The sequence below is a fragment of the Myotis yumanensis genome, unplaced genomic scaffold, assembly GCF_028538775.1.
Source record: "Myotis yumanensis isolate MYYU_CA2020_CCGP unplaced genomic scaffold, mMyoYum1.0.hap1 SCAF_10, whole genome shotgun sequence".
Lineage (NCBI taxonomy): Eukaryota > Metazoa > Chordata > Mammalia > Chiroptera > Vespertilionidae > Myotis > Myotis yumanensis.
The window spans coordinates 36,739,411-36,762,927 of record NW_027223761.1 but is presented as its reverse complement, the minus strand read 5'-3'; the positions used below and the strand labels follow the sequence as shown (position 1 = coordinate 36,762,927).

The window sequence follows — 23,517 nt, the reverse complement described above, 5'->3', positions numbered from 1 at the left end:
TGGGTCATATTGCCAAGGAAGCCACTGAAAACAACAGAAGAGAATCAGGAATGGGTAGTAGAAGGGAAATAAGTAACATTTACAGCAATAGGGGATAAAGTTTTTCCCAGTTATCCTTTTCTAAGCTTCCCCCAGCGAGAGAGGCACACTAGAATTACGAAGTAACTGTTCCTCAGTACACATGAAGAAATAAAGCTGAATAGCACAAGGGGTAGACATGGCAATACCCTATCCAGATCTCTTGAAGAAAAGACTTGCTGCCCCCATGACTGGGAGTGCTGTCAACAGCCCTTTCTGGGGTGGCAGCCAATATTCAACAACTGATCAAGATGTGGGTATAAACACTGAACCATTTCAGCTTAATGTGGGACAACTCCAGCTTGGGAACTCTGTGTGGGCTTAGCTAAGGTTCTCCTTGGGCCCTCAATATTGCTTGGCTTCTCCTTCTGCCCAGTTCTACTTCTTTTCCTTCCCTTCCACAGGTATTGATCCCAACAGCACTAAACAAATACCCTTTGTGCTTCACTCTGCCTGAGAATCTGTTTCCAGCCTGAAACAACTCCCAATGGAGTAGGAGCACACATTTTTGCCTGGGGTTCCGACAGATCTGTAGTTTGAGAAGATCAGTAGGGATAATAAATATGTTTGAAAGGGAACAAGAATGAGCATCGAATGAATGCTTAAAAGGTTACTATACCAGTCTAGGTGGGATAATGATAGCTTTGATTAGGGTATTAGAGGTGGAGGTAGAGCGAAGTGGATGGAGTTAAAATAATTTTACAGGGTAAAAATCGATATAACTTGGTGTTAGGGTTGAGGCAGAAGGATTGATTTCTTAGTGGTTTTTTTTTTTGTATAACTAATCAATGATGATGCCATTTGCCAACAGTAGGAGCAATGGAAGGGGTCAGGATTGAAGGTTAGGGGCAGAGGAGATGGATATCACAAGATCGGTTTGTAACTGTTAAAGGTGAAGTGTCTTTGAGACATGAAAATAAAATATCAGGTAGCCAGTATAGATGGTAATTCAAGATGTGGGTGTGGAAGAGATCATCCTTGAGGAGGGTATAGGATGTGATAAAAAAACAACAACTATGTTTTGAAAAATTAAAGGCCAAGTGGAGAAGAATGAGCTTTCAAAGATGGAGAAGGAATGGCCAGGCAGAGGGAGGAAATGTAGGAAATGTTCATCATGGCAGGCAAGGAAAGACCCTCTAACTGATAAACTGCTTCCTCTACCTTCAAAACAAGGAAAAGCTGGTGGACTTAACCATGAAGAGATAACAATAATAATTTATATAGTTTACATAGTTTCTAAGTAGCTCCTATACTGTATATTTTGTTTGCTTTCCTTTGCAGACCCTACCCCCAAAAGAGTACAGTTTAAGTTCCTGTGAGGAAAAAAGAGAGTGAATTATAAATCTGCCACATTTAGGACTAACAAATAAATACAACCTGTAGAAAAGCCTTCTGCATTACAAAGCCTTCATGTGTATAAGTCAGGTTATATAGAAACACAGTTCTTTTTAGCATTTTAAATTCATGTTATTACTATACTGCTTTTATAATATTAGCAAAGGATAAAATAACCAAGTATGTATATAACAATTTATCACAAATACTAGTAACTAGAGACAATTTTCTTCATGATTTATATTGTAAAACGAATGACAGCATAAAAGCAGAGAAAAACTTAGCTAGCTCTTAGTTTCAAGAAGAATTTTCTGCAATGCCATTGTAAATAGTTAAACCTGGGCATTGGCAGAAAAATTTAAATTATAAGACTATAATTATCAGCAACATAATTTATGAAAATCTTTTTTGAAAGTCAAATTACAAAGACTAAAATACATGAAAGTGAGACTTAACCACATCTAACCATCCTTAAAGATAAACAGGCAAGAAATTATCAACCTTGTGGCTAAATATATTTTTTTCTGAAGCACTGATAAGACATTCAGTAAAATGTGAAGTGTTGCATAAGGTCAGGGTAGTAACATGAAAGCAGTCCTGGGAATCCTAAGAAAACAATGTGCAAGTTCTGAACATTTCCTTTTTAAAAAAATTTGAACTGGTATTTAAAAAAATTTTTATTGCCCTGACCAGGGCGGCTCAGTTGGCTGGAGTGTCGTCCAGTACACCAAAAGGACACATACCTAGGTTGCAGGTTCTACCCACATTCAGTCACGTCCATTTCTCTCTCCCTCTCTTTCTCTCTCTCTCCCTTCCTCTCGCTAAAACAAAACAAAAAAAATTTTAAATTGACTTTATTGGGGTTGCATTGGTTAATAAAATTATATAAGTTTCAAGTTGAACTTATTTCTTCATGATCTGAAGATTAACCCACTCTAGATTGGCTTTGGCCTTCTGAAACCCCCAAACCCATTTTCACTGCCGAAGGTCACTATCAAGGACTTCTTATTTGCCAACCAAATGGATAATATTTAGACATTTAACTTCCATACTATTTGTTAAGGTTAAGCACATGCTTCTTCTCCTCCTTCCTTCCCCTTCTCCTTCTTCTTGTCCTTCCTCTTCCTCCTCCTCTCTTCTTCTCTCTCTCTTAAAAACTCAAAAGCTTCTTATAAAATAAAATATAGGTAAACAAAAATGTAATTGTGTGGAGATGGATCATAACTAGATCAACTGTGGTGGCCAATTTTCTGAAATACAAGTGGTTGGCTGGTGAAGAGTGAGTTTGGCCCTAGCTGGTTTTGCTCAGTGGATAGAGCATTGGCCCAAGGACTGAAGAGTCCTGGGTTTGATTCCGGTCAAGGGCATGAGCCTCAATTTCAGGTGCCCAGGCCCTGGTTAGGGTGTATCAGGAGGCAACCAATCAATGTGTCTCTTTCACATTGATGTTTCTCTCTGCTCTCCTTCTCCCTCCACTCTCTATAAAAATCAATGGGAAAATATCCTTGGGCGAGGATTAACCAAAAAGGAAAAAAAAAAAAAAGAGTGAGTTCGGCTGTGGTGCCCAGTACCTTTATTTCAGAATGTCAGGGAAGTATGAAATGGAGGGAGACCATGTCTTTCTCATCTTGGTGTCCTGTCCAGGGCTCCACAACGGACTGCATCTACTCCTAACCTTCCCACTCACTGTGCACAACGCCCACTGCCTTCTTTCTCTTCTCCAGTTTGCCTCTTTTCTCTTCTTAATCTATTTGCCTATCACAGACCAGCAGCATGAGTTTGACCTGAGGACTTGTTCAATACGCAAATTCTCAGGCTCCACGCCACACCTACTGAACCAAAAATCAGGCATAGGGACCAGCAATCTGTGTTTTTACTAACTCTCCAGTTACCGCAATGCATGCTAAGCTTGCAGAATCACGGGCCTATAAGGTACCATGATTGTTCTTTCTGATATGACTTTGAACCATTTTGGAAAAATTGGCCAATTTTTGACTTGATTTCAGATTCAGGTGAATGTGTGAAATATTTTGTGTTATTCAAATTACTCTACATTTGCTTAAAGTAACTAGCACTGGATTCTTTAAACCAAAATCTAAGTATTTAAAAAAATAAGTTTATCTTGTTTATGTTTATTATAAGTCTTCATTCTTTCAACCAATAAATATGGGCCTACAAAATGAAAACTTGTATATGGGCCCTACCATTGCAGTCACTCTGTTTTCAAAGGACTTATTAACTAGGGCAGTGGTCGGCAAACTCTTTGGTAACAGAGCCAAATATCAACAGTACAACGATTGAAATTTCTTTTGAGAGCCAAATTTTTGAACTTAAACTATATAGGTAGGTACATTGTTATTAACTTAATTAGGGTACTCCTAAGGCTTAGGAAGAGCCACACTCAAGGGGCCAAAGAGCCGCATGTGGCTCGCGAGCCACAGTTTGCCGGCCACGGAGCTAGGGGAACAAAGAGGCAGGCCCCACAAAAGCTAATGCAAATCAGTGTGTTTAACATGCCACACCAGCAGTGGAAAGAGGTGTTATGGGAACACAGATGAGGAAGTGAGTCCATCATAGCAATCAGAAAAGGCTTAATAAATGAGGGGTATTTAAACTGGACTAGAAGGTGAATAGGCTATTAAGATTCATTTCTTTTCTTTCACATCATTTCTCTCTTATATGCCACTAGTTAATGGCTGTAATTTGAAGAAATATTATTATAGTTATACACCAAACACTATTTTATTGTTTAAACACTATGAGTATACTGGAAAAAGCACAGGACTGAACATCATCAAGATTTACTCTTATCTATAGTATGTCACTATTTGGTGCAGTGATCTTGAGCAAATTACTTCACCTCTCTGGATCTTAGTTTCTTCATCTAGGATAGAACTTGAACTCAGTGATCTCAAATGACCTTTATTTTTATTTCTTATTTATCTAAACCCCTTTGAACTCCATTTCTGATTTCAACTGGTTCAATTACTAAAATATTCATCAAGAAAAGGAATACTTTTTTGTATGTATAGCTATCTAGGCAAATAGCCTCTGTAAATACTTTGGCTACAGAGTAGATTCCAGAAGCTAGTTGTATGAAGTTTACAGAACAGTGTTAGGCTTGAAATGTGCTCATGACAGACCACATTAGGAACGCGTGTCTTTAAAATTACATTGCCTCATCTCTAATGAGAAGTGTTTCACGAGGCCATGGCAAGTGGTCCAAACCTTGGCTGACCAACTTTCTGATGCGTCGATAGAAAAGTCATTCCTCAAACTGCAAAACCTGCTCTGAAGCATACCCCAATTAAAACAATAACAACAAAACACATAAGGCCAGTATTGCATTCCACAATGGAGAGCTTCAGAGGTTTAAATCAAGTGGAAGAATTTCTGCTTTAGTGAGATAGACTTTAGGGGGAGATTAGACTCTGAAAACATGTCTAGAATATTTCAGACCAAATATAATTCTTAGTGCACAGGAACACAATGAAAACTATTTACTATGGTTGTGAAAATTTGAACTTATCAAAAGTTGAGTAACCTTTTTTTTTTAAAAAAACCTCACCCAAGGATATGTGTTTTTTAAATTTATCTTTATTGTTGAAAGTATTACAGATGTCCCCTTTGTTCTCCCTATTGGCCCCCTCCTTCCCACTCCCACCGCGCCCCCTCCCCCGCCAGGATAAGTGAGAGAGAAACATTGATCAATTGCTTCCCGTAATCGAACCCACAATCTTTTGGTGTACGGGACGATGCTCCAACCAACTGATCTTATTCTTTAAAGAATGAAAAGTTATATGAAAAGGGGCATTATCTTTTTTATTCTAAAACAGGCTGTAGACCGTCACCATTGTCTGGTTCCTCCTGGTACATGGAGATCAAGCTGTGAACTACAGGAAAAGGAATTTAGCAGAGGCCTTTGGGATGTACCATCTTACTGGCCAAGTATCTGTACCTAATTGACTTTCCTCACCCTTTTAAAAGGGCATCTCTAATTCATGGCCCCAAGTGCCTGCCTAAACTTCAGTCAAATGTTGCAGCAAGATCCAAGCTAAGAGGATTTCACTATAGGCAGACATAGAGTTATAGACCAGAAGGTTCAGTAACTTGGATTGAATTGAATGCTAGTACCATTATTAAAAAGTGATCTTTGCTAAATCTCTGGTAGGTCTTTGTTGGTCTCAATTGCTCTTCTTCTTCTTCTTCTTTTTTTTTTTTTTCTAACCAGTCTTCTATTACTAGGGTCAAAGGAAAATGAATATAGGTAAAGTGAAGCAGGACCAACTTCACTGAGGTTTGAGCATGCACTTCTAGAGCAATAACATCTAACAGAAATATTATGTGAGCCATATGTATAATTAAAATTTTCTAGTAGTGTGATTAAAAAAACACAGGAATAATTAGTGTGATAATACATTTTATCTAAATCAATACACTTGAAATATAATCATTTCAACTTGTAATCAATATAAAGATAATTATGAGATATTTACACTCTTTTTTTCTGACTAAGTCTTCAAATTCCAGTATGTATTGCACACTTATAGCCCATCTATTTGGACTAGGTGCATTTCACGTCCTTGGTATATAGTTCCACATGTCCCCTTAATGCTGCTGCATTAGTCGGTAATACCCTTAATATCTAAGTTTTTTATAGACCCAAAGTGATGGGAACTATGATTTTCCCTTTTCATTTTTTTTCTTTCACAACAGCTCTTCCTTTGGCTTTTGATTTCTATTTTTGATATATAACTTAGAATATTTATGGTAGGAGATACCAAGCCAAGGCACTAAATGTCTTATGGGGCAACTAAGAAATGTCAATCTCTGCACGCAAAGGAATAAGGAGGTTTGGATTTAGGTAATAAAGGGCGTTTCATAAAATTAGTCATAGATAAAAGAGAGGAGAGATCAGTCTGAACTTCAAAGGATATTAAAGCCAGGCAGATCCAAAGCTAAGATGTGGATCTTTTCCTTTTGACCTTGTTATTAAACTGAGTTGTCTGTTGTAAACTCTATAATCTTGAGTTGTATTTATAAAAAAGTGTTTCATCTTCTTTGTTTTTTCCTCTTTTCACAGTGAGGCTTGTTCATTTCTGTGCTGAATAAACAGAAAATCATTGATTTTCCTACAACTTAGACACTTATCAATCTCTGACATTAGTGAACTTTTACATGTAGGCTTGAGAATTAGGAAAGTTTTGCCTTTTTCCTTTTTTACAACAAACTACCACTACAAAGATCTAAATCGGGAGAAAAAAGGATGGCCTGACTCAAGATATCACAATGCTGTAACTACTGAGATTCATGTACTAGAATACATGTTCCTTTCCAATGGACAAGTTATATTTACCAAAATAGATCATATACTAGACCACAAAATAGGTTTCAATAAATTTAAAAGGATTCAAGTAATAGAAAGTGTGTTTTCTGACCACAATAGAATCAAATTAGCATGATTTCACAAAGAAACCCCTGAAAGATTCACAAAGATGTTTACTATATAATTTAATTCTAAATAACCTGAGGCTTCAAGAAGAAATTAAAAAAGAATGAGACAGAATTTTGAAATAAATGAAAATAAAAATATATCTTATAAAAGTCTGTTAGCTACTGCTAAGGTAGTATGTAGTGGAAAAAGAACAGTCTCAAATCAATCACCTCAGTTCCTACCTTAAAAAAATAGAAAAAGAGTCAATTATACATGAAGTAGAAGAAAGGGAATATTAGGTCAGAATTCAATAGAACACAAAAGCAATTGAGAAATCTATGAAACCAATAATTGATTTGCTGAGAAATTCTATAAAATAGACAAATCTCTAGATAGACTAACCAGAGGAAAAAAGAGTAGACAACATATGATTGCTATAAGAAATGACATTACTACAGATTCTATAGCTATTAAAAGGACAATAAGGAAATATTAGAATGTTTTTGCTTATAAATTGAACAACTTTGATAACACAGACAAATTCCTTCTAAGCACAATCTGCCACAGCTCTTAAAAAAAAAAAGTAACCTGAATAAAGCTACATCTATGAAATAATTAAACTTACAGTTACAGACCTTCCCATAAGAAAAAACCCAGGGCTGCATAGCTTAATTGGTGAATTCTACCAAATATCTAAGGAAGAAACAATTGCAATTCCAAACAAACTCTACCAGAAAGTTGAATAGAAGATACACTTGCCAACTCATTTTATGAGGCTAGCAATACCCTGCTTCCAAACCAGAGAAAAACATTGAAAGAAAACTATGGATTAATTTCCTCATAAACATAGACAGAAAAATTCTAAACACAGTTTTAGCAAATAAAATTCAAGAATATATTTTAAAAGTTAATGCATCATGACCAAGTAGAATGGAAAGCTGGTTTTACATTAGAAAAATCACCTAATTCATCATGTTAAAAAACTAAAAAAAGAAAAGAACATATGACCACCTTAACAGACACAGAAAAAAGCATTTTGCATAACCCAATATCCACTCTTGCATTTAATTTATGTGTTAATTTGGGGAGAATGACTATTTTATTACGTTAAGTTTCCCGTCCAATAACTGATCCATTTTTCCATTATTTGTTTTATGCTTTTCAATAAGCATTCTTAACTGAAACTCTCAGCACCCTAGGTATCAAAAGACATTTCCTGAAACAGACAGTATCTATGAACAACCTAGGCTCTGACAAATATATAAATGTTGCAAACATTGGCAAAGAACAGATAAAACTATCTTTTGGGGGACCAGTACTATTTAGTGTATGCCTAGAAACCCAAGACACTTTAATAGAAAACTAAAGTTTCTAACAGTATTTGGTAAAATGGAGAGATATGCAATATACAAAGTCAATAGCTTTGAATTATTTTAGCAAAAAGTAACTAGAAATGGAAGTGGGAAAAGTGTTCCATTCGTAATAGCAATGCAAACTATAAAGTACTAGGAAATACATTTAACAAAGCAAAACACTTTTAAGAACAGTTTAGAGGCTTATTAACTTAGTTGGAGGTAATTTGTTTCAGTATTAGATTGTGCTGCACTATGGTATAAACTTTAGTGGTTGCAGCGATTTAAACCAAGTACTATGTTTACAGCAACCAAAGTGCACAGGAAATGTAGGTGGCTTGAGCAGTTGTGCAGTACTGAACAGAGGCACACAACCCATTAGTAAGCAATTGCAGTTACTTAAAAATGAAATATAGTATTACTTTTCTTCAATTTAGGTGAATTTTTTTTTTAAAATATATTTTATTGATTTTTTACAGAGAGGAAGGGAGAGAGATAGAGAGTTAGAAACATCGATGATAGAGAAACATCGATCAGCTGCCTCCTGCACATCTCCTACTGGGGATGTGCCCGCAACCCAGGTACATGCCCTTGACCGGAATCGAACCTGGGACCCTTCAGTCCGCAGGCCGACGCTCTATCCACTGAGCCAAACCGGTTTCGGCAATTTAGGTGAATTTTTTTTTTAAATGGTTAGTCAGGTGTAAGGACATAAATACACATTAAGTTGGCTCTACCTACTTAGTAAGCGAAGCTGTTAGGTATTTATGTTGGCCCAGGGAGCACCAAGAAATAATTGCTGAGAACTAAAGACTCTAAACTCAGAGACTTTAAGAACTTCTCAAACCTTTAGCTTCAGAAGTTAAACATAAGAAAATAAAAAATAAAAAACCAGGCAAAAGTAAATAATAAAATAGCAGAAGTCAACTAGTAACTGAAGATTCAAAGGCAAAGAGTTTGTAGAGTAATAAAACTGGAAAAACCGATTTAAAAAATCTTCTTAAAAAAGAACAAATCAACAATAGACAAATGCCTAGGAAAAAATTACCAAGTTCATGAAAAATGAAAAATCTGAATAGTCTATAATCAGATATTTGAAATATGCTGCAAGGAAACACTAAGTTCAGATGGCTTCACTAGTGAGTTCTAAGGATCACACTAGTTCATCTAACATGCATCTTTCAAAGAAGAGATGCAGAGAACATGCCCTACTTCATTTCCTGACACTAAGTATAACCCTGCTCCCATACCAGTCAAGAACAATATGAGAAATTATAGGCTAATCTCAATCATGGAAACAATCATGGGAAAAATTCCTAACACATCAAGTTCAACAACCCATGGAAACAACTGATAGTCACAGAAAAAACATTTCATAAAATTCAACACCTTTCAATACTAAAACTTCCAACACTTTTTTGTATTAGTTTCAGGTGTACAACACTGCAGACAGACATTCATATAGGTTACAAAGTGTTCTCACCGATAATTCAAGTGTCCACCTGGTAGTTATTACAATTTTGTTAACTATATTCCCTATGCTTTACTTTACACCCCATGCCTATTTTGCAATTACCAATTAATAGGAAGAGGATTTTTTAACCTGATATAGGACATCTATAAAAATATTTTAGAAAATATGAAGTTCAAATATTATACTTTAAAAGGACATTATCACTTTTACTTAATGTTATATTACAAATCCTTGACAGACAATAAAAATATATATATATATATATAAAGTTTGAAAAATAAGACAAAAAGCATAACTATTATTGGATGATATGACTGTCAACATAAAGAACTAAAAAGAATATGTAGATATATCATTAGAATGAAGAAAGTTTGCAACATTAATAAATTTACTATCTTTCTATATGTCAGAAAAAAGCAATGAGACTATATTGGCTCTCTTTTATAAGAATAACATTTACAGTAACAACAGTAACAACAAAAAATAGGGTAGCCAGAAATAGATCTAAGAAAAAATACACTAGTATATGACCTGCATGGAGAAAATAATATTGTTACAAAAGACATTAAAGGCTTATATACATTAAGAAATACACCATGTTTACAGATAGGAAGATCTGCAAAAATGTCATTTTTCCCTTAAATTAGTCTGTGGAGTCAACATAATCTACACTAATAAAAGAGAAACATGCAAATTGATGTCACTCTGCTATGCTCACCAGCAAATCGGATGAGTATGCAAATTAACCCAACAAAGATGGCAGTTAATTTGCATACACAGGTGCCCAGTGGCCTGGGTCCCGGGAACATCATCGGCACCCAGGTCACACTGAGGTAGGCCCCGTGTGGGCCCTGAGCAGCGTAGGAAGGGCCTGAGCCAGGGGGCTCCTGGGTAGGGGCGGAGCTGGCCATCGGAGCTGCAGGGGGCCCCTGCCCAAGCCTAAAGCCTTGGCCAGAGGCGTTAGGCCTGAGCGGGGGGCGGAGCCAGCGATCAGGGGAAATGGGGGTCCCCTGCCCAGGCTTGACGCCTGGGCCAGAGGCGTGAGGCCTGGGCGGGGGCGTGGAGCCGGTGATCGGAGGGACCAGGGCGGGGGGCAGAGCCGGTGATCAGAGGGAGATGGGGGTCCCCTGTCCAGGCCTGACGCCTTGGCCAGAGGCATCAGGCCTGGGTGGGGGGGCAGAGCCGGCAATCGGAGGGGTCTGGGGGTCCCCTGCTCAGGCCTGACGCCTGGGCCAGAGGCGTCAGGCCTGGGCGGGGGCCGGAGCTGGCGATCAGATGGAGATGGGGGTCCCCTGCCCAGGCCTGACCCCTCAGCCAGAGGGGTCAGGCCTGGGTGAGGGGCCGATCTGGCTATTGGAGGGTGATGGGGGTTGACGTCTCTGGCCAAGGCGTCAGGCCTGGGTGGTGGGCCGAGCCGGCGATTGGTTTGAACTATAGAGGAAACACCTTCTCTGACCGCTCATTGGCTAAGCTCCCTGTATGCCACTGGTAATATTCTTAGTAACTTGGGTAATAAGAATCCAAAAAGGTGATCTAGGGTTTTTCACCACACTCCTGGCAAAAAAAATTAAGGTCTGCTGCTGGAGGGCTAAGAAGTGTCATATCCTGCCCTAGCCGGTTTGGCTCAGTGGATAATGCCTCGGCCTGCCGACGGCAGGTCTGGGTTCAATTCTGACCAAGGGCATGTACCTAGGTTGCAGGCTCCTCCCTAGCTGGGGCCCAGGTCAGGGCTCATGCAGGAGGCAACCAATCAAAGTGTTCCTCTCACTTTGATGTTTCTCTCTGTCTTTCCCTATATCTTCCACGGTCTCTAAAAATCAATGGAAACATATCCTCAGGTGAGGATAAAAAACAAATAATAACAAAATTATTATTATATGAAAGACACATCTTGAAAATGCCTAAAGAAAGTTGTCATTTTTTCATGGTGAAGGGACTGGAGTCCTTGTTGATGAAAACACCTTGGTTGCTGCGGTGACTGGCAGTGGCTGCAGCTGGTGCCTTCCCCTTATCAGCTCAGTCGCCTCCCACAAAGGGAGGCCAGACTGAGGCTTAGGCCCGCTCCCCAAGAGGAGCAGGGAGCGGGCCTAAGCCATCAGTAGGACATCCCCTGAGGGCTCCCAGTATGTGAGAGGGGGCAGGCTAGGCTGAGGGACACCCCCCCAGTGCATGAATTTTGTGCACCGGGCCAAACGGCCCCTAGTTTTATTCATAATCCCAACAGAGTTGCTCATGGAATTCAAAAAGGTGATTCTAAAATTATATAGAAAAGCAAATATTTCATAGGAGATATAGCATGGAGACTGGTCTTGCAGGTATTAAGATTTATTATAAAACTTTAAGACTATGTGATGCTTTTGTGAAAACAGGCAAACAGATGAACAGAACAGAAATCCTGACAGACCCACATATTTACAGAAATGTGATATATCAAAAGGGGGCCATGACAAAACATTGGAGAAAGGTTAGGTTATTAAATAAATTGTTTTTGGCGGGCAACTGGTTATACATTTAGAAAAAAATTAACTGGATCTCTAACTCATACAATCCACACAAATCAATTTCAGATAGGTCAAGGATTTAAATATAAAAGGAAAATTATTAAGCGTTTAAAGAGAATATGGGAATATATTTCGGACCTCATGATAAGGAAGGATTTCTTAATATAAGACATAAATAAAGTACAAACATACAGGAAAGGATCAATGAAATTGATAGATTACATTAAAATTACAAACTTACATTTATCAAAAGATATCATAAAGATAAGGAAAAGACAACCACAACCTAGAAAGAGATACCTGAAACATAAAAGAATTGGTGTTCAAAACATATTAAGTACTTTATAAATCAATGAGAAAAAAACAATGCAAAAGGAAAAAGGGCAGCCGAAACCGGTTTGGCTCAGTGGATAGAGCGTCGGCCTGCGGACTGAAAGGTCCCAGGTTCGATTCTGGTCAAGGGCATGTACCTGGGTTGCGGGCATATCCCCAATAGGAGATGTGCAGGAGGCAGCTGATCGATGTTTCTCTCTCATCAATGTTTCTAACTCTCTATCTCTCTCCCTTCCTCTCTGTAAAAAAATCAATAAAATATATTTTTAAAAAAAGAAAAAGAAAAAAGGGCAAAGTAACAAATAGCATTTCCTTACATAGAAAAAATGCAAAGCCAATAAACAAGAAAAAATGTTCCATTTTATTAGTTATAAGGGAAATGCAAATTATCACTATGATATACCCTTTTACAATCACTAAAATGGCAGAATTAAAAAATTAGGCCTTTTTAATAGCAAAAGTCTGCAAGGATGTGAATAGGAACTCTCACACATTGCTGTTAAGACTGAATTTGTAAAGCTATTTCAGAACATGTCATAATCTATTAAACTGAAGTTGCACAAACTCTATGACTGAAGGATGACAAAATAAAAACAATGTGTACACGATGAAGCTTGTTGACTGTGAGGTTCATTATAGCTTGACCTAGTTGAGCTATTCTGTTGAGAAACGCCTAATTTAGGATCTTTAGTAAAATCCTTTTCTTTTTGGCTAGCCCCATTTCTCGGAGAATTGTCTTCCGATGTCTTGCCGTGAGGGCAGGCTTCCAGAGTTCTGGGAGCTGAAGGGAATGTGGACTGGTATTCTCAATATTTGGCATTCACTTACCCCCCTTGCTTGTAACAAAACAGAATTTCCCTCAGCCAGACCTAGTGTCTCCCAGGCTAGTGATGTCCTCTCTCCTAAGAATAAATAAACAAACAAACCTCTAACCTTCTGCTAGGGTGAAGGAGAGGCAGCTGGCAGTTTACACAGAACCAGAAAAGGATCGGGGAGGGGAATGCAACTGTATCTTAAGGAGACTTTCAACCAAGCCTCTTTTTAATGTTTTGGCCCCACCATAACCTCCTGCTTTCAGAGATAACTTGTCCCTAATTACTGAGCCTTTTGCAGTTCTGCAAATTGGGTTGCTTCAAGGGTTTTACAACTGTCTGTTAGGAAAAAACTTTCTTGGGTCTGCTGAGTCACTCATCCATCAGCTTTCTAGTTTCCAAAATGTTGTTCTTGTCTTCTGTTTTGCCTGTGGGTGTATGTATTTTTAAAAATCCTTTACTTTAGTTTTAGTGGAGTTTTGGGTGGTGGCTGAGGTTAAATATACATATTTAATCTTTTCACTTTAACCATAAGTGATCCTGTTTACTTCTCTCATCTCCCACTACCTTTCTACAATATACACAATAGAAATACTTTCCAATTTTCAAAAATACAAGCCTTTCACATACTTCTTTTTTCTACTGGCAAGTTCCTCTATCTGGAATACTCTCCCTCCCAATCCTGGTCTGACAAATGCCTTCTGTGACCATCTCGTTCTAAGTCAAGCAACCTTACCATACATTCATAGTACTTTTCCACACATCTCTGAGTGCACCTCCCACTATATTATAAAGACTGGTTTACCTGTGAATTTCTCCTTCTAGACATAAACTTCTTAAGAACCAGGATAATATCTTAATAATCTCAGTATGTCCAGTACTTAGTTCCTAGTACAGAGACTAGTACATAGTAAAAATCAGTTGATGTTTGGGGGAAGAATAGAGAGAAAAGCAGTAAAATATATGCCCTCACTAATAAAGATGCATTCAATATAATTTTGATGTGTAGTCTGTTCTGGGTTGCTATAACAAAATGCCACTGGACGTTTTATAAACAATAGAAATCTACTTCTCACAGTTCTAGAGGTTGGAAGTCCAAGACCAGGGTGCCAGCATGGTGGTGAAGGCCCTCTTTGGGGCTGTAGACTTCTCACTGTACCCTTACTTACCAATGTCATGGCTGAAATGGTAGGGAGCTCAGCTGGCTCTCTTTCATAAGAGCATTAATCTCATTCGGGAGGTTCTGCCTTCAGGACGCAATCACCTCCCCACAGCCCCACCTCCTAATACCATCACCTTGGGGGTCAAGTATCTAATTTATGAATCTGGAAGGGCATATTCAGACCACAGTACCAAAAAAGCCCAAATCTGCTACCTCATACATACAAGTTGGTCATCAGCAGTACTTAATGTCCTTAAAAACGTCTAGATGAAGTCAATCTGATGTGAAAGGTTTGGGATTCTAGAAAAGATGCCCTTTTTCTCATACTTTAAAACCTCTCTATGGCTTCCTATATTATTCAGAGTCCTTAGCCTAAGAAGCTCAATGTAGGAATTTATCTAGCAACAAATGAATTGTGGAAATGCTGGTGAGGGAATATTCAGCTGTGACAAAGCCTGACGCTTGGCTTTGGAGCCTCTCCTCTTTAAGAAGGCAGGTACCTGGTTACTTTAGAGCAGCGGTTCTCAACCTGTGGGTCGCACGACCCTTTCACAGGGGTCACCTAAGACCATCGGAAAACACATATATAATACATATTGCTTTTGTGATTAATCACTATGCTTTAATTATGTTCAATTTGTAACAATGAAATTGGGGGTCACCACAACATGAGGAACTGTATTAAAGGGTCGGGGCATTAGGAAGGTTGAGAACCACTGCTAAAGAGAGACCAACCACATTCAGCTGACATCACACGAGATCACTGTGTAGTAGCTTACTTTTTTTTTACTTTCTTATAAAACCTTTTCAGTGAATTTAAAGTCACTGACTGACATTCTGGCACCAGTTCCTTATCTTGTCACAGCACTTTGAATGGTATTGTGTTGGATTATCTCGTTGTATCCTCCATCTACCTTAACTTCTCTTCCATAGTTTCCATCCACTTGTCTTAATTTGCTCCACCATGTGTAACTTCAGGCGTGTATTCCCGTTCACTATATAACCTTTTCACGGTGTCTAGTCTGATGTTTCACCTATCCCTTGAGTTTTTTGTAATTATGTAATTTATTTCTTTGTTTACTTATTTTATGCTCAAAATTTCAAACATATATCAAACTTGAAAGAAGTTTACCTGGAACACCTCCTGTATACTTACTATTTAGACTGTGTCCCTGACATTTTACTATGCTTGGTTTATAATTTATCTATCCATATATTTATCCACTAATCCATCTTGAGTGTTTTTCAAAGTAAATTGCAGACATCAATTATACTTGCCCCTAAGTGTATGCCTTAGCATGTATATTATTAGAGTTCAATATTTGTTTAGAAGTTTTACTTTTGCTGCACAATTATATACATCACATTATAGAAATCTTAAGTGTACACTGAGTGGCCAGATTATTATGACCACCCCATCAGTACAATGAAGTGAATTGTTATGCAAATAATAATAATAATAAAACCTTGAGATTATTTGCTTAGGAAGTTTTCAATATTCAGTATTTTTGGAAGTGTCAATGAAGTACTGATGGGGTGGTCATAATAATCTGGCCACTCGGTGTATATTCACTGAGTTTTGACAAATGTCATAATATTTATAAGATTTATCCAAATGGTTGCATGTATCATTAGTTTGTTTATGTATATTGCCTAATAGCATTACACTGTCTAAATATCTACAAGATAGTTAAAAATAATCTATTCTCTGACTGATGGCCTCTGGGCTGTTTCCAGTTTTAGGCTATTATGAATAAAGCTCCTATACATATTTTTATATAAATCTTTTTGAAGATGTTTTCATTTCTTTTTTATAAGACCCAGGAGTGAAGCTGTTAGCTCACAGGATAGTCTATGCTTAGTTTTGTAAGAATTTCTTACACTTTTTCTCTGAAGTGATTGTACCAGTTTACATTCTCAACAATAAAGTGTAAGAATTCCAGTTATTTTGCCACCAGGCCAAAATTTGTCAGTCTTTCTAATTTTAGCAGGTCCACTTACATGCTGATTTTTTTTTCAATAGAAAAACACCAGTACTGTTTTCAATCTGTGACTGGGAGTCCACAGATGCAGAGGGCTGACGGTATGCTGAGGGGATCCCGGGGGCAGGGAAAGGGTCGGCTTTCTAACCCCTGCATTGTTCAAGGGTCAACTGTAGTACCTCATAATGGTTTTATTTTTTTTAAATATATTTTTCTTGATTTCAGAGAGGAAGGGAGAGGGAGAGAGAAAGAAACATCAATGATGAGAGAGAATCATTGATCAGCTGCCTCTTGCACACCCCCTACTGGAGATCGAGCCCACAACCTGGGCATGTGTCCTTGACTGGAACTGAACCTGGGGCCTTTCAGTCCACAGGCTGATGCTCTATCCACTGAGTCAAATCAGCTAGGGCTCATAATGGTATTAATTTGCATTTCTCATTTTTATTGACTATCATATATCTGATTTGTGATGGATCTGTTCAAATTGTCCATTTTAAAAAATTGGTTTGGCTTCTTGAATTGTAAAGTTCTCTGTATAAATGTGACACCAGTTCTTTGCCACATACATATTTTAGAAATATTTTTTCCAGTCTTACATATTAATTTTTAATAGTGTCTTCTGATAAGCATAAGTTTAAATTTTGATGAAGTATAATGGTCAATTAATTTTTTCTTTTTTGATTACCATTTTCTGTGACCTAAGAAATTGTTGCCCATTCCCAAGTCATGAAACTATTTTCTACAAGTTTCACGATTTTATTTATTTCCTTATTTAAATTTATTGGGGTGACATTGGTCAACATGAACATATAGGTTTTAGGTATGGGTTCCTTTGTTATAAGAGCTGTATATCGAGGGGGTTCCTAACATATGGTGATAGGAGAGGATTTGACTTTGGGTGGTAGGCACACGGTTTTATATTTTATATTTAAGTCTACACTCTACCTCAAATGAATTCTTATGTTTGATGTGAGGTAGAGATTGAGATTTACTTTTTTTCTATATGGACAGTCAGTTATTTCAGCACTATTTGTGGAAAAAAACTTCCTCCCCTATTTGATTGCTTTGGTGTCTTTGTCAAAAATCCCCCAAATGTGGGTCCATTTCTGGGTGCTCTTTCCCACTGATGTGTATGTTGATGCTATGACAGTACCATACCGTCTTGAATACAGCAGGTTTGTAAACCAGTCCTTTAAAAATTTATCTTGACATTGAAAGAACCTGATAAACATAATAGCCCCTTGGCAGTACTCATGCTCCATTTCATTTTCCCTTGAGGACAGGAAAGACAGAACAACTTCAAGATCACGAAAAGCAAAAATTACTAAAGTTTTTGAATCACTACCTAAAATTAGTTTATTTAAAGTTTCTTTTTAAAACAACAACACAGATGTTTGGCCTCTCTGCCTTGAAACTATGTTTTTGTAAAAAATGTTCAGAATGTCATGTTAAATCCCCACAAGTAATGTTGTGGCAACAGGAACACAAATACTAATAAATCCCAAATTGGTAATAAATAACCCACTGAAATGAGAATACCACATGTGAGCCTATTTATAACTCAGAAGAGCCTTTCTATAATGTTAAACAACCCCTGTCCTGGGATGAAGATGGGATCTAGTTTTACGTATTTATGAAATACTGATATATTAAGTGCCCATTAGTCCAGATGTATTTGAGGGAAGCAAAAAAATCCATATCTTATTTTTTTTTTAGACGGATACATATTCAAAGAAAAATATTTGTAGCCCAAGGTAAATGGCTATTTTACAAGTGAGTTACTAACTAGTATATGCTAAAATTAAGTTTAGAGAAAGCCTTAAAACTTGGTTCTTCAGTTAATGGGAGAAAGCTCCCTAACACAATTTTTGTAGTTTTATCACCAATTAGTATAGGGAATCAGGAAATCACCTAACTTTAGGGCTTCTAGAGACCTTGACCTATTCATCACATTCCTTTGTTCTCTATAACAACAGTACCAAAGTAACAGTAACAAAGTAACAAGAGACGTGTGGCTTTTTTAGGGCACATTTATTGTGTTGTGCTCTTCTCATAAGGGTGCTTGATAATTTCCTTCCTACAAAAATTAGAATCTTTTTTTAAAAAAGATATATAAAATAGATGTGTATGTTTTATATAATTTAATTATGCTTGTATATGTATGTTTGTGTGTGTTTCCAGCTAAGAAAGATTTAAATTGGAAGTCAAAACTTCTAATCCATAGGCCAGAGATAACCACTTAAGTTGTTAAGAATTTTAGTATGATATACTTATATATGTATAATTTTAGGTCAAAAATAAAATTGTATTGTATTTACCATATGTAACTTTCTTTTTGTCCACCTAGCAGTGTATAATAGAAATTTTTTAATATAGGTATATATACACCTCTTTCTATTTAATAGTTGAATAGTATTCCAAAGAAGAGCTGTACCACAATTAAATTAATAAATATCAATGGTAAACATTTAGGTTGTTTTCAATTTTTGTTATCATAAACTGTTATAGCTAGTCTCTCAAGAGTAAGGCTATATTTCCAGTAAAGATGAACAATCTTTTATCTTGTCAATTTGCTTAAACAATCTACAAAGTGCTTATTATAAGATTACATTTTTAATACTAGGTTTTAAGTTAGAATTTCTGAAAAAGTTATCTTTTGAAATGTGTTTGAAAAAAAATATACCCTGCAAAATAAGCTAGTAGCAGTGCCCTACACATTAATGTGTATAAGTTATAAAGAAGACTGATACAATGAACTCCCATATACCTAGTAAGAAGTAGGTAATAGAATATTGCCATTACCCTTGCAGATCTCTATGCTCACTGCCCTTCTTTTCTGTCCCCCAGAGGTAATGTTCTTGAATAAGTTGTTTATTATTCCCTTGATTTTCTCCACCCCCCCCCCCCACAGCTTTGTTAGGGCATAATTGACAAATAAAATTGTGGTATATAATGTGATGATTTAATACACATATACATCAGTTTTACCACATATTGTAGTCCTAAATTAAATATCCCCAGATGTTACATGTTTTTAACTTTATACCAATGGAACCATGTTGTAATTGAATTGCCTTTTAATTTTTGCACAAAATTATCTTAAGATTCACACACATTGTTCCTTGTAGGTATAATTCATTCATTTTCATAGTTAAATAATATTCTAATATAACAAGATACCATAATTTATTTATCTATTCTACTGCTGGATGGGATCTGAGTTGTATCCAAAAATAAATGATTTTGTGCATGTGTCTTAGTGTATAGGAGAAGAGCTCCTCTACGAGTGGAATCACTGATCACAAAATATATTCATATTCAGCTTCATAGGAAAATGACAAACTATCTTGTTTCTTGTTATCTTATATCTTACTACATTTTCTAAAGTGATTATAGCACTTTACACTCTAACCAACAGAGTTTACATGTTCCATTTGTTCCATTAATACTTGATATTATCAGATTTTTTAATTATTATAAAATAGTTTATAAAAGGCTATCACATTGTGGTTTTTTTTTGTTTGTTTGTTTTTTTAAATATATTTTATTAATTTTTTACAGAGAGGAAGGGAGAGAGATAGAGTGCTAGAAACATCGATGAGAGAGAGACATCGATCAGTTGCCTCCTGCACACCTCCCACTGGGGATGTGCCCGCAACCCAGGTACATGCCCTTGACCGGAATCGAACCTGGGACCCTTCAGTCCGCAGGCCGACGCTCCATCCACTGAGCCAAACCGGTTACGGCTATCACATTGTGGTTTTAATTTACATTTTTCCAATTATTGACCTAGATCACCTTTTCTTTTTTTAAGATAATCTTTTTTATACACATCATCCAAATAGGTTTCCTTTTCTCTGAAATACTTCTTTAGATTTTGCCCATTTAGAATGTGAATTGTCTATGTCCTATTGATTTGTGAATTTTTAATGATCTCGGTACTAATCCGTTGACACATGCTGTGCAAACATCTCTCACTCTGAGATTTGCATTTTCACTTTCTTTCTGGTGTTTAAAAAATATACTTTTATTGATTTCAGAAAGGAAGGAGAGGGAGATAGAAATATCATGATGAAAAAGAATCTTTGATTGGCTGCCTCCTGCACACCCCACACTAGGTATCGAGCCCACACCCAGGCATGTGCCCTGACCAAGAAAAGAACTATAACCCTCCTGGCTCATAGGTTGATGTTCAACCACTAAGCCACACCAACTGGGCTCTTTATGATATTTTTTAATGAACAAAAGTTCTTTATTATAATACAGTCACATTTATTAATCTTTTCTTTTAAAATCAACACTATTTGTGACTTGTTTGAGAAATATCTCCCCACCCCAAAGTCATAAAGAGATCTACTTTATTCTGTTTGAAAATTGTATAGGTTGGCTTTCATATTTAAGTCTTTAATAGACATGAAACTGACTTTAGTGTATAGTGTGAGGTATCTGTAAATTTTTTATATACGTCGTATATTATGAGTACATGGTCACTTAATTGTTCTGGCATTATTTACTGAATTTTTCATTTTGCCACTAATGTAAAATGTCAACTTTGTCATTAATCATGTTTCTATATACATGTACATCTGTTTATGAACTCTATGTTCTGTTCTATTGGTTAATTCATTTATGATTGTCCAGTACCACACACAGTCTTAATTACTACAATCTTAAGCTAATTAAAAAAATTAAAAAGTTTTATTAAGGTATACTTGACAAATAAAATGGTAAGATATTTAAGGTGTTGATCATGGTGATTTGCTACATGTATACATCATGAAAGGATTCCCACAACTGAGTTAATTAACACATCTATCACCTCACATATTTATTTTTTTGGGGGGGTGCAAATATTTAAGTTCTCTTCTCTTAGAAAATTTCAATTATATAATGCAGTGTTATCAACTACAGTCAGCATATTTTATAGTAGATTCTCAGGCCTCGCTCATCTTATAGCTAAAAGTTTGCATCTGTTTCTAAAAGTTTGACATTTTGCCATACTTTGTTGTTCTATTAGGAGTGTATTGGTAATTCTTAGGGTTTTGCTCTTTGGTTGGGATTTTTCTCTTTTCAATATATTTTTATTGACTTCAGAGAGGAAGGGAGAAGGAGAGACAGAAATATCAATGATGAAAGAGAATCACTGACCGGCTGCCTCCTGCATGCCCCTCACTGGGGATGGAGTTTGCAACCTGGGGATGTGCCCTGATTGGGAATCAAACCATGACCTCCAGCTTCACAGGTCAATGCTCAACCACTGAGTCAAGGTGGATGAGCTCCAGTTGGATTTTGATGGGAACTGCAGTGACTCTTCTTTTGAGAAAAACTGATTGTTGTAATTTTATAATATTGAATCTTCCAGTCTATGTACATGATGTATCTTTCCATTTTTTAGGTCTTCTTTCATCCATTAATTAATATACTTAATTTTATTATTAATTATGCCCTGCAATTATCACTTTCCAGAATTTAACATGCATTTTGTTTATATTCTCTTGAGTCCCACAGCTAATCTTTAAAATCTTAATATTTAATTACATTTATTACATTTTTTCTGCTTGTGGAAAAAGTTTGAGAGGGTTTTGCATCACTTGCAAAGAATATGATGCCAATGTCACAGACTATCTAACAAGCAAGTCAGGATGGGGAAACCAGATTATTTGCTCCTGCTAATTATGTCTTCATGATTTTGTGGAAAGTTTATCTCTGTAAATTCATACACATCTTTTGAAGCCAACTAGAAATACATTTTTGTGCTTCACACACACAAAGTACTTAGTAAATACTTAACTGAGTAATTCATTTATCATTTGGATTATTGACTATTCATTGCCCTCTGCTTTAATAGTATAATTGAAAACTGTCTAAAAAGGGCATGAATATACACATCAAGTAAAATATAGTCAAATATTTTCAAGATGGCTGTTTGGTTTCAGAAAGCTTGCTTATAAAACCAATAAGATAACCTAGTGTTTTGTTTTTTGTTTTTGTTTTTCAAGATAAAACAAAGAATAAAAGACTCTCAATATTTATGCCAAGTAATAAATGAGAGTTTCTGTCAGAAATGAGATGGATATTGGCTCTTCATCCTGTAAGCTGTGGAAGGCTCAAGACTTGATCTATCGGCAATTACTGAATTTCTGGGAAAAAGAAAAGTATTCACAAGTAAGAAAAATAATCTGAAAAGACTAAAAGTTACCTGCAGAGTACAGTTCATCATCCTTATTATGTAGTCAAACTGCTGATGGTCTAGTATTGCCCGGTTTTGTTGGACGTGCAAACCCAGCTCGTCAGTGAGACACTGTCTTGCTGCCTTTCCTTTAAGGGCTCTCAGTGCGGCAGGAAGGGTCTGAGGACAAGAGAGGCAGACGTGAACGACAGGCACCACTGGGAAAATTAATCGTAATCTCACTGAAAGTTTAAGTGCATCCTGTAAGACACTTAACAGTTATCAGTAAATTAAACTCCTGGAAAAGAGCAGCTTCACTACTGAGGACAACTATAAAATACAGGATTTTTAGTTATTTTTATGTATAAGCATGAAAAATAAGCAGAATTAGTTTATGTGTAATTAAAACACAAACATGAACTACACTTAAAATAACTCATCAAAACTCTAGTCACCAGATCACTTCTTTCAATAACCGGCCATGTCTCCACAGCAAGAATAGAAAGGAAAATTAAAATGACAAGAAATACAGGTGATTTGCTACTTTTAAACTGGGCAGCAATTTAATCACTAGTTTTAATTTATGACTGGAAAATTCTACAATCTCTTCTCAATACAATATCATATTAAAAAAAAGAGAAAAGACTCAGAGCAACAAATAGATATCTTTAGGTTTATTTATTAAAAATCATCATTTCACTACTCATTAGAATGCCTCTTCCAGTTCACCACGCAAAGCCTAGTAAATGTGCTTTACATAAAATAAGAATAGCTTTATTTAACTTTGAAAACCTAAAAACCAGAACGAAGGAGCAAATAAGAAGGGAAGAATCCTGAGAGTAGGAGGGCATGGCATTTTTAGAGGCAGGTATAAGAAACAGG

At 36.5% G+C, this 23,517-nt stretch overlaps 1 protein-coding gene across 5 annotated transcripts in view; it reads right to left on the bottom strand.

Moving 5' to 3' along the window:
- SBF2 (SET binding factor 2) overlaps positions 1–23,517 on the bottom strand; it is a 341,532-nt gene that overhangs the window by 115,056 nt on the left and 202,959 nt on the right. For all 5 annotated transcript variants that reach the window (XM_070425317.1, XM_070425313.1, XM_070425315.1 and 2 more), the window contains exon 16: positions 22,666–22,815. In XM_070425317.1, coding sequence (XP_070281418.1) covers positions 22,666–22,815 — 150 coding nt within the window. The remainder of the gene's footprint in view (positions 1–22,665; positions 22,816–23,517) is intronic.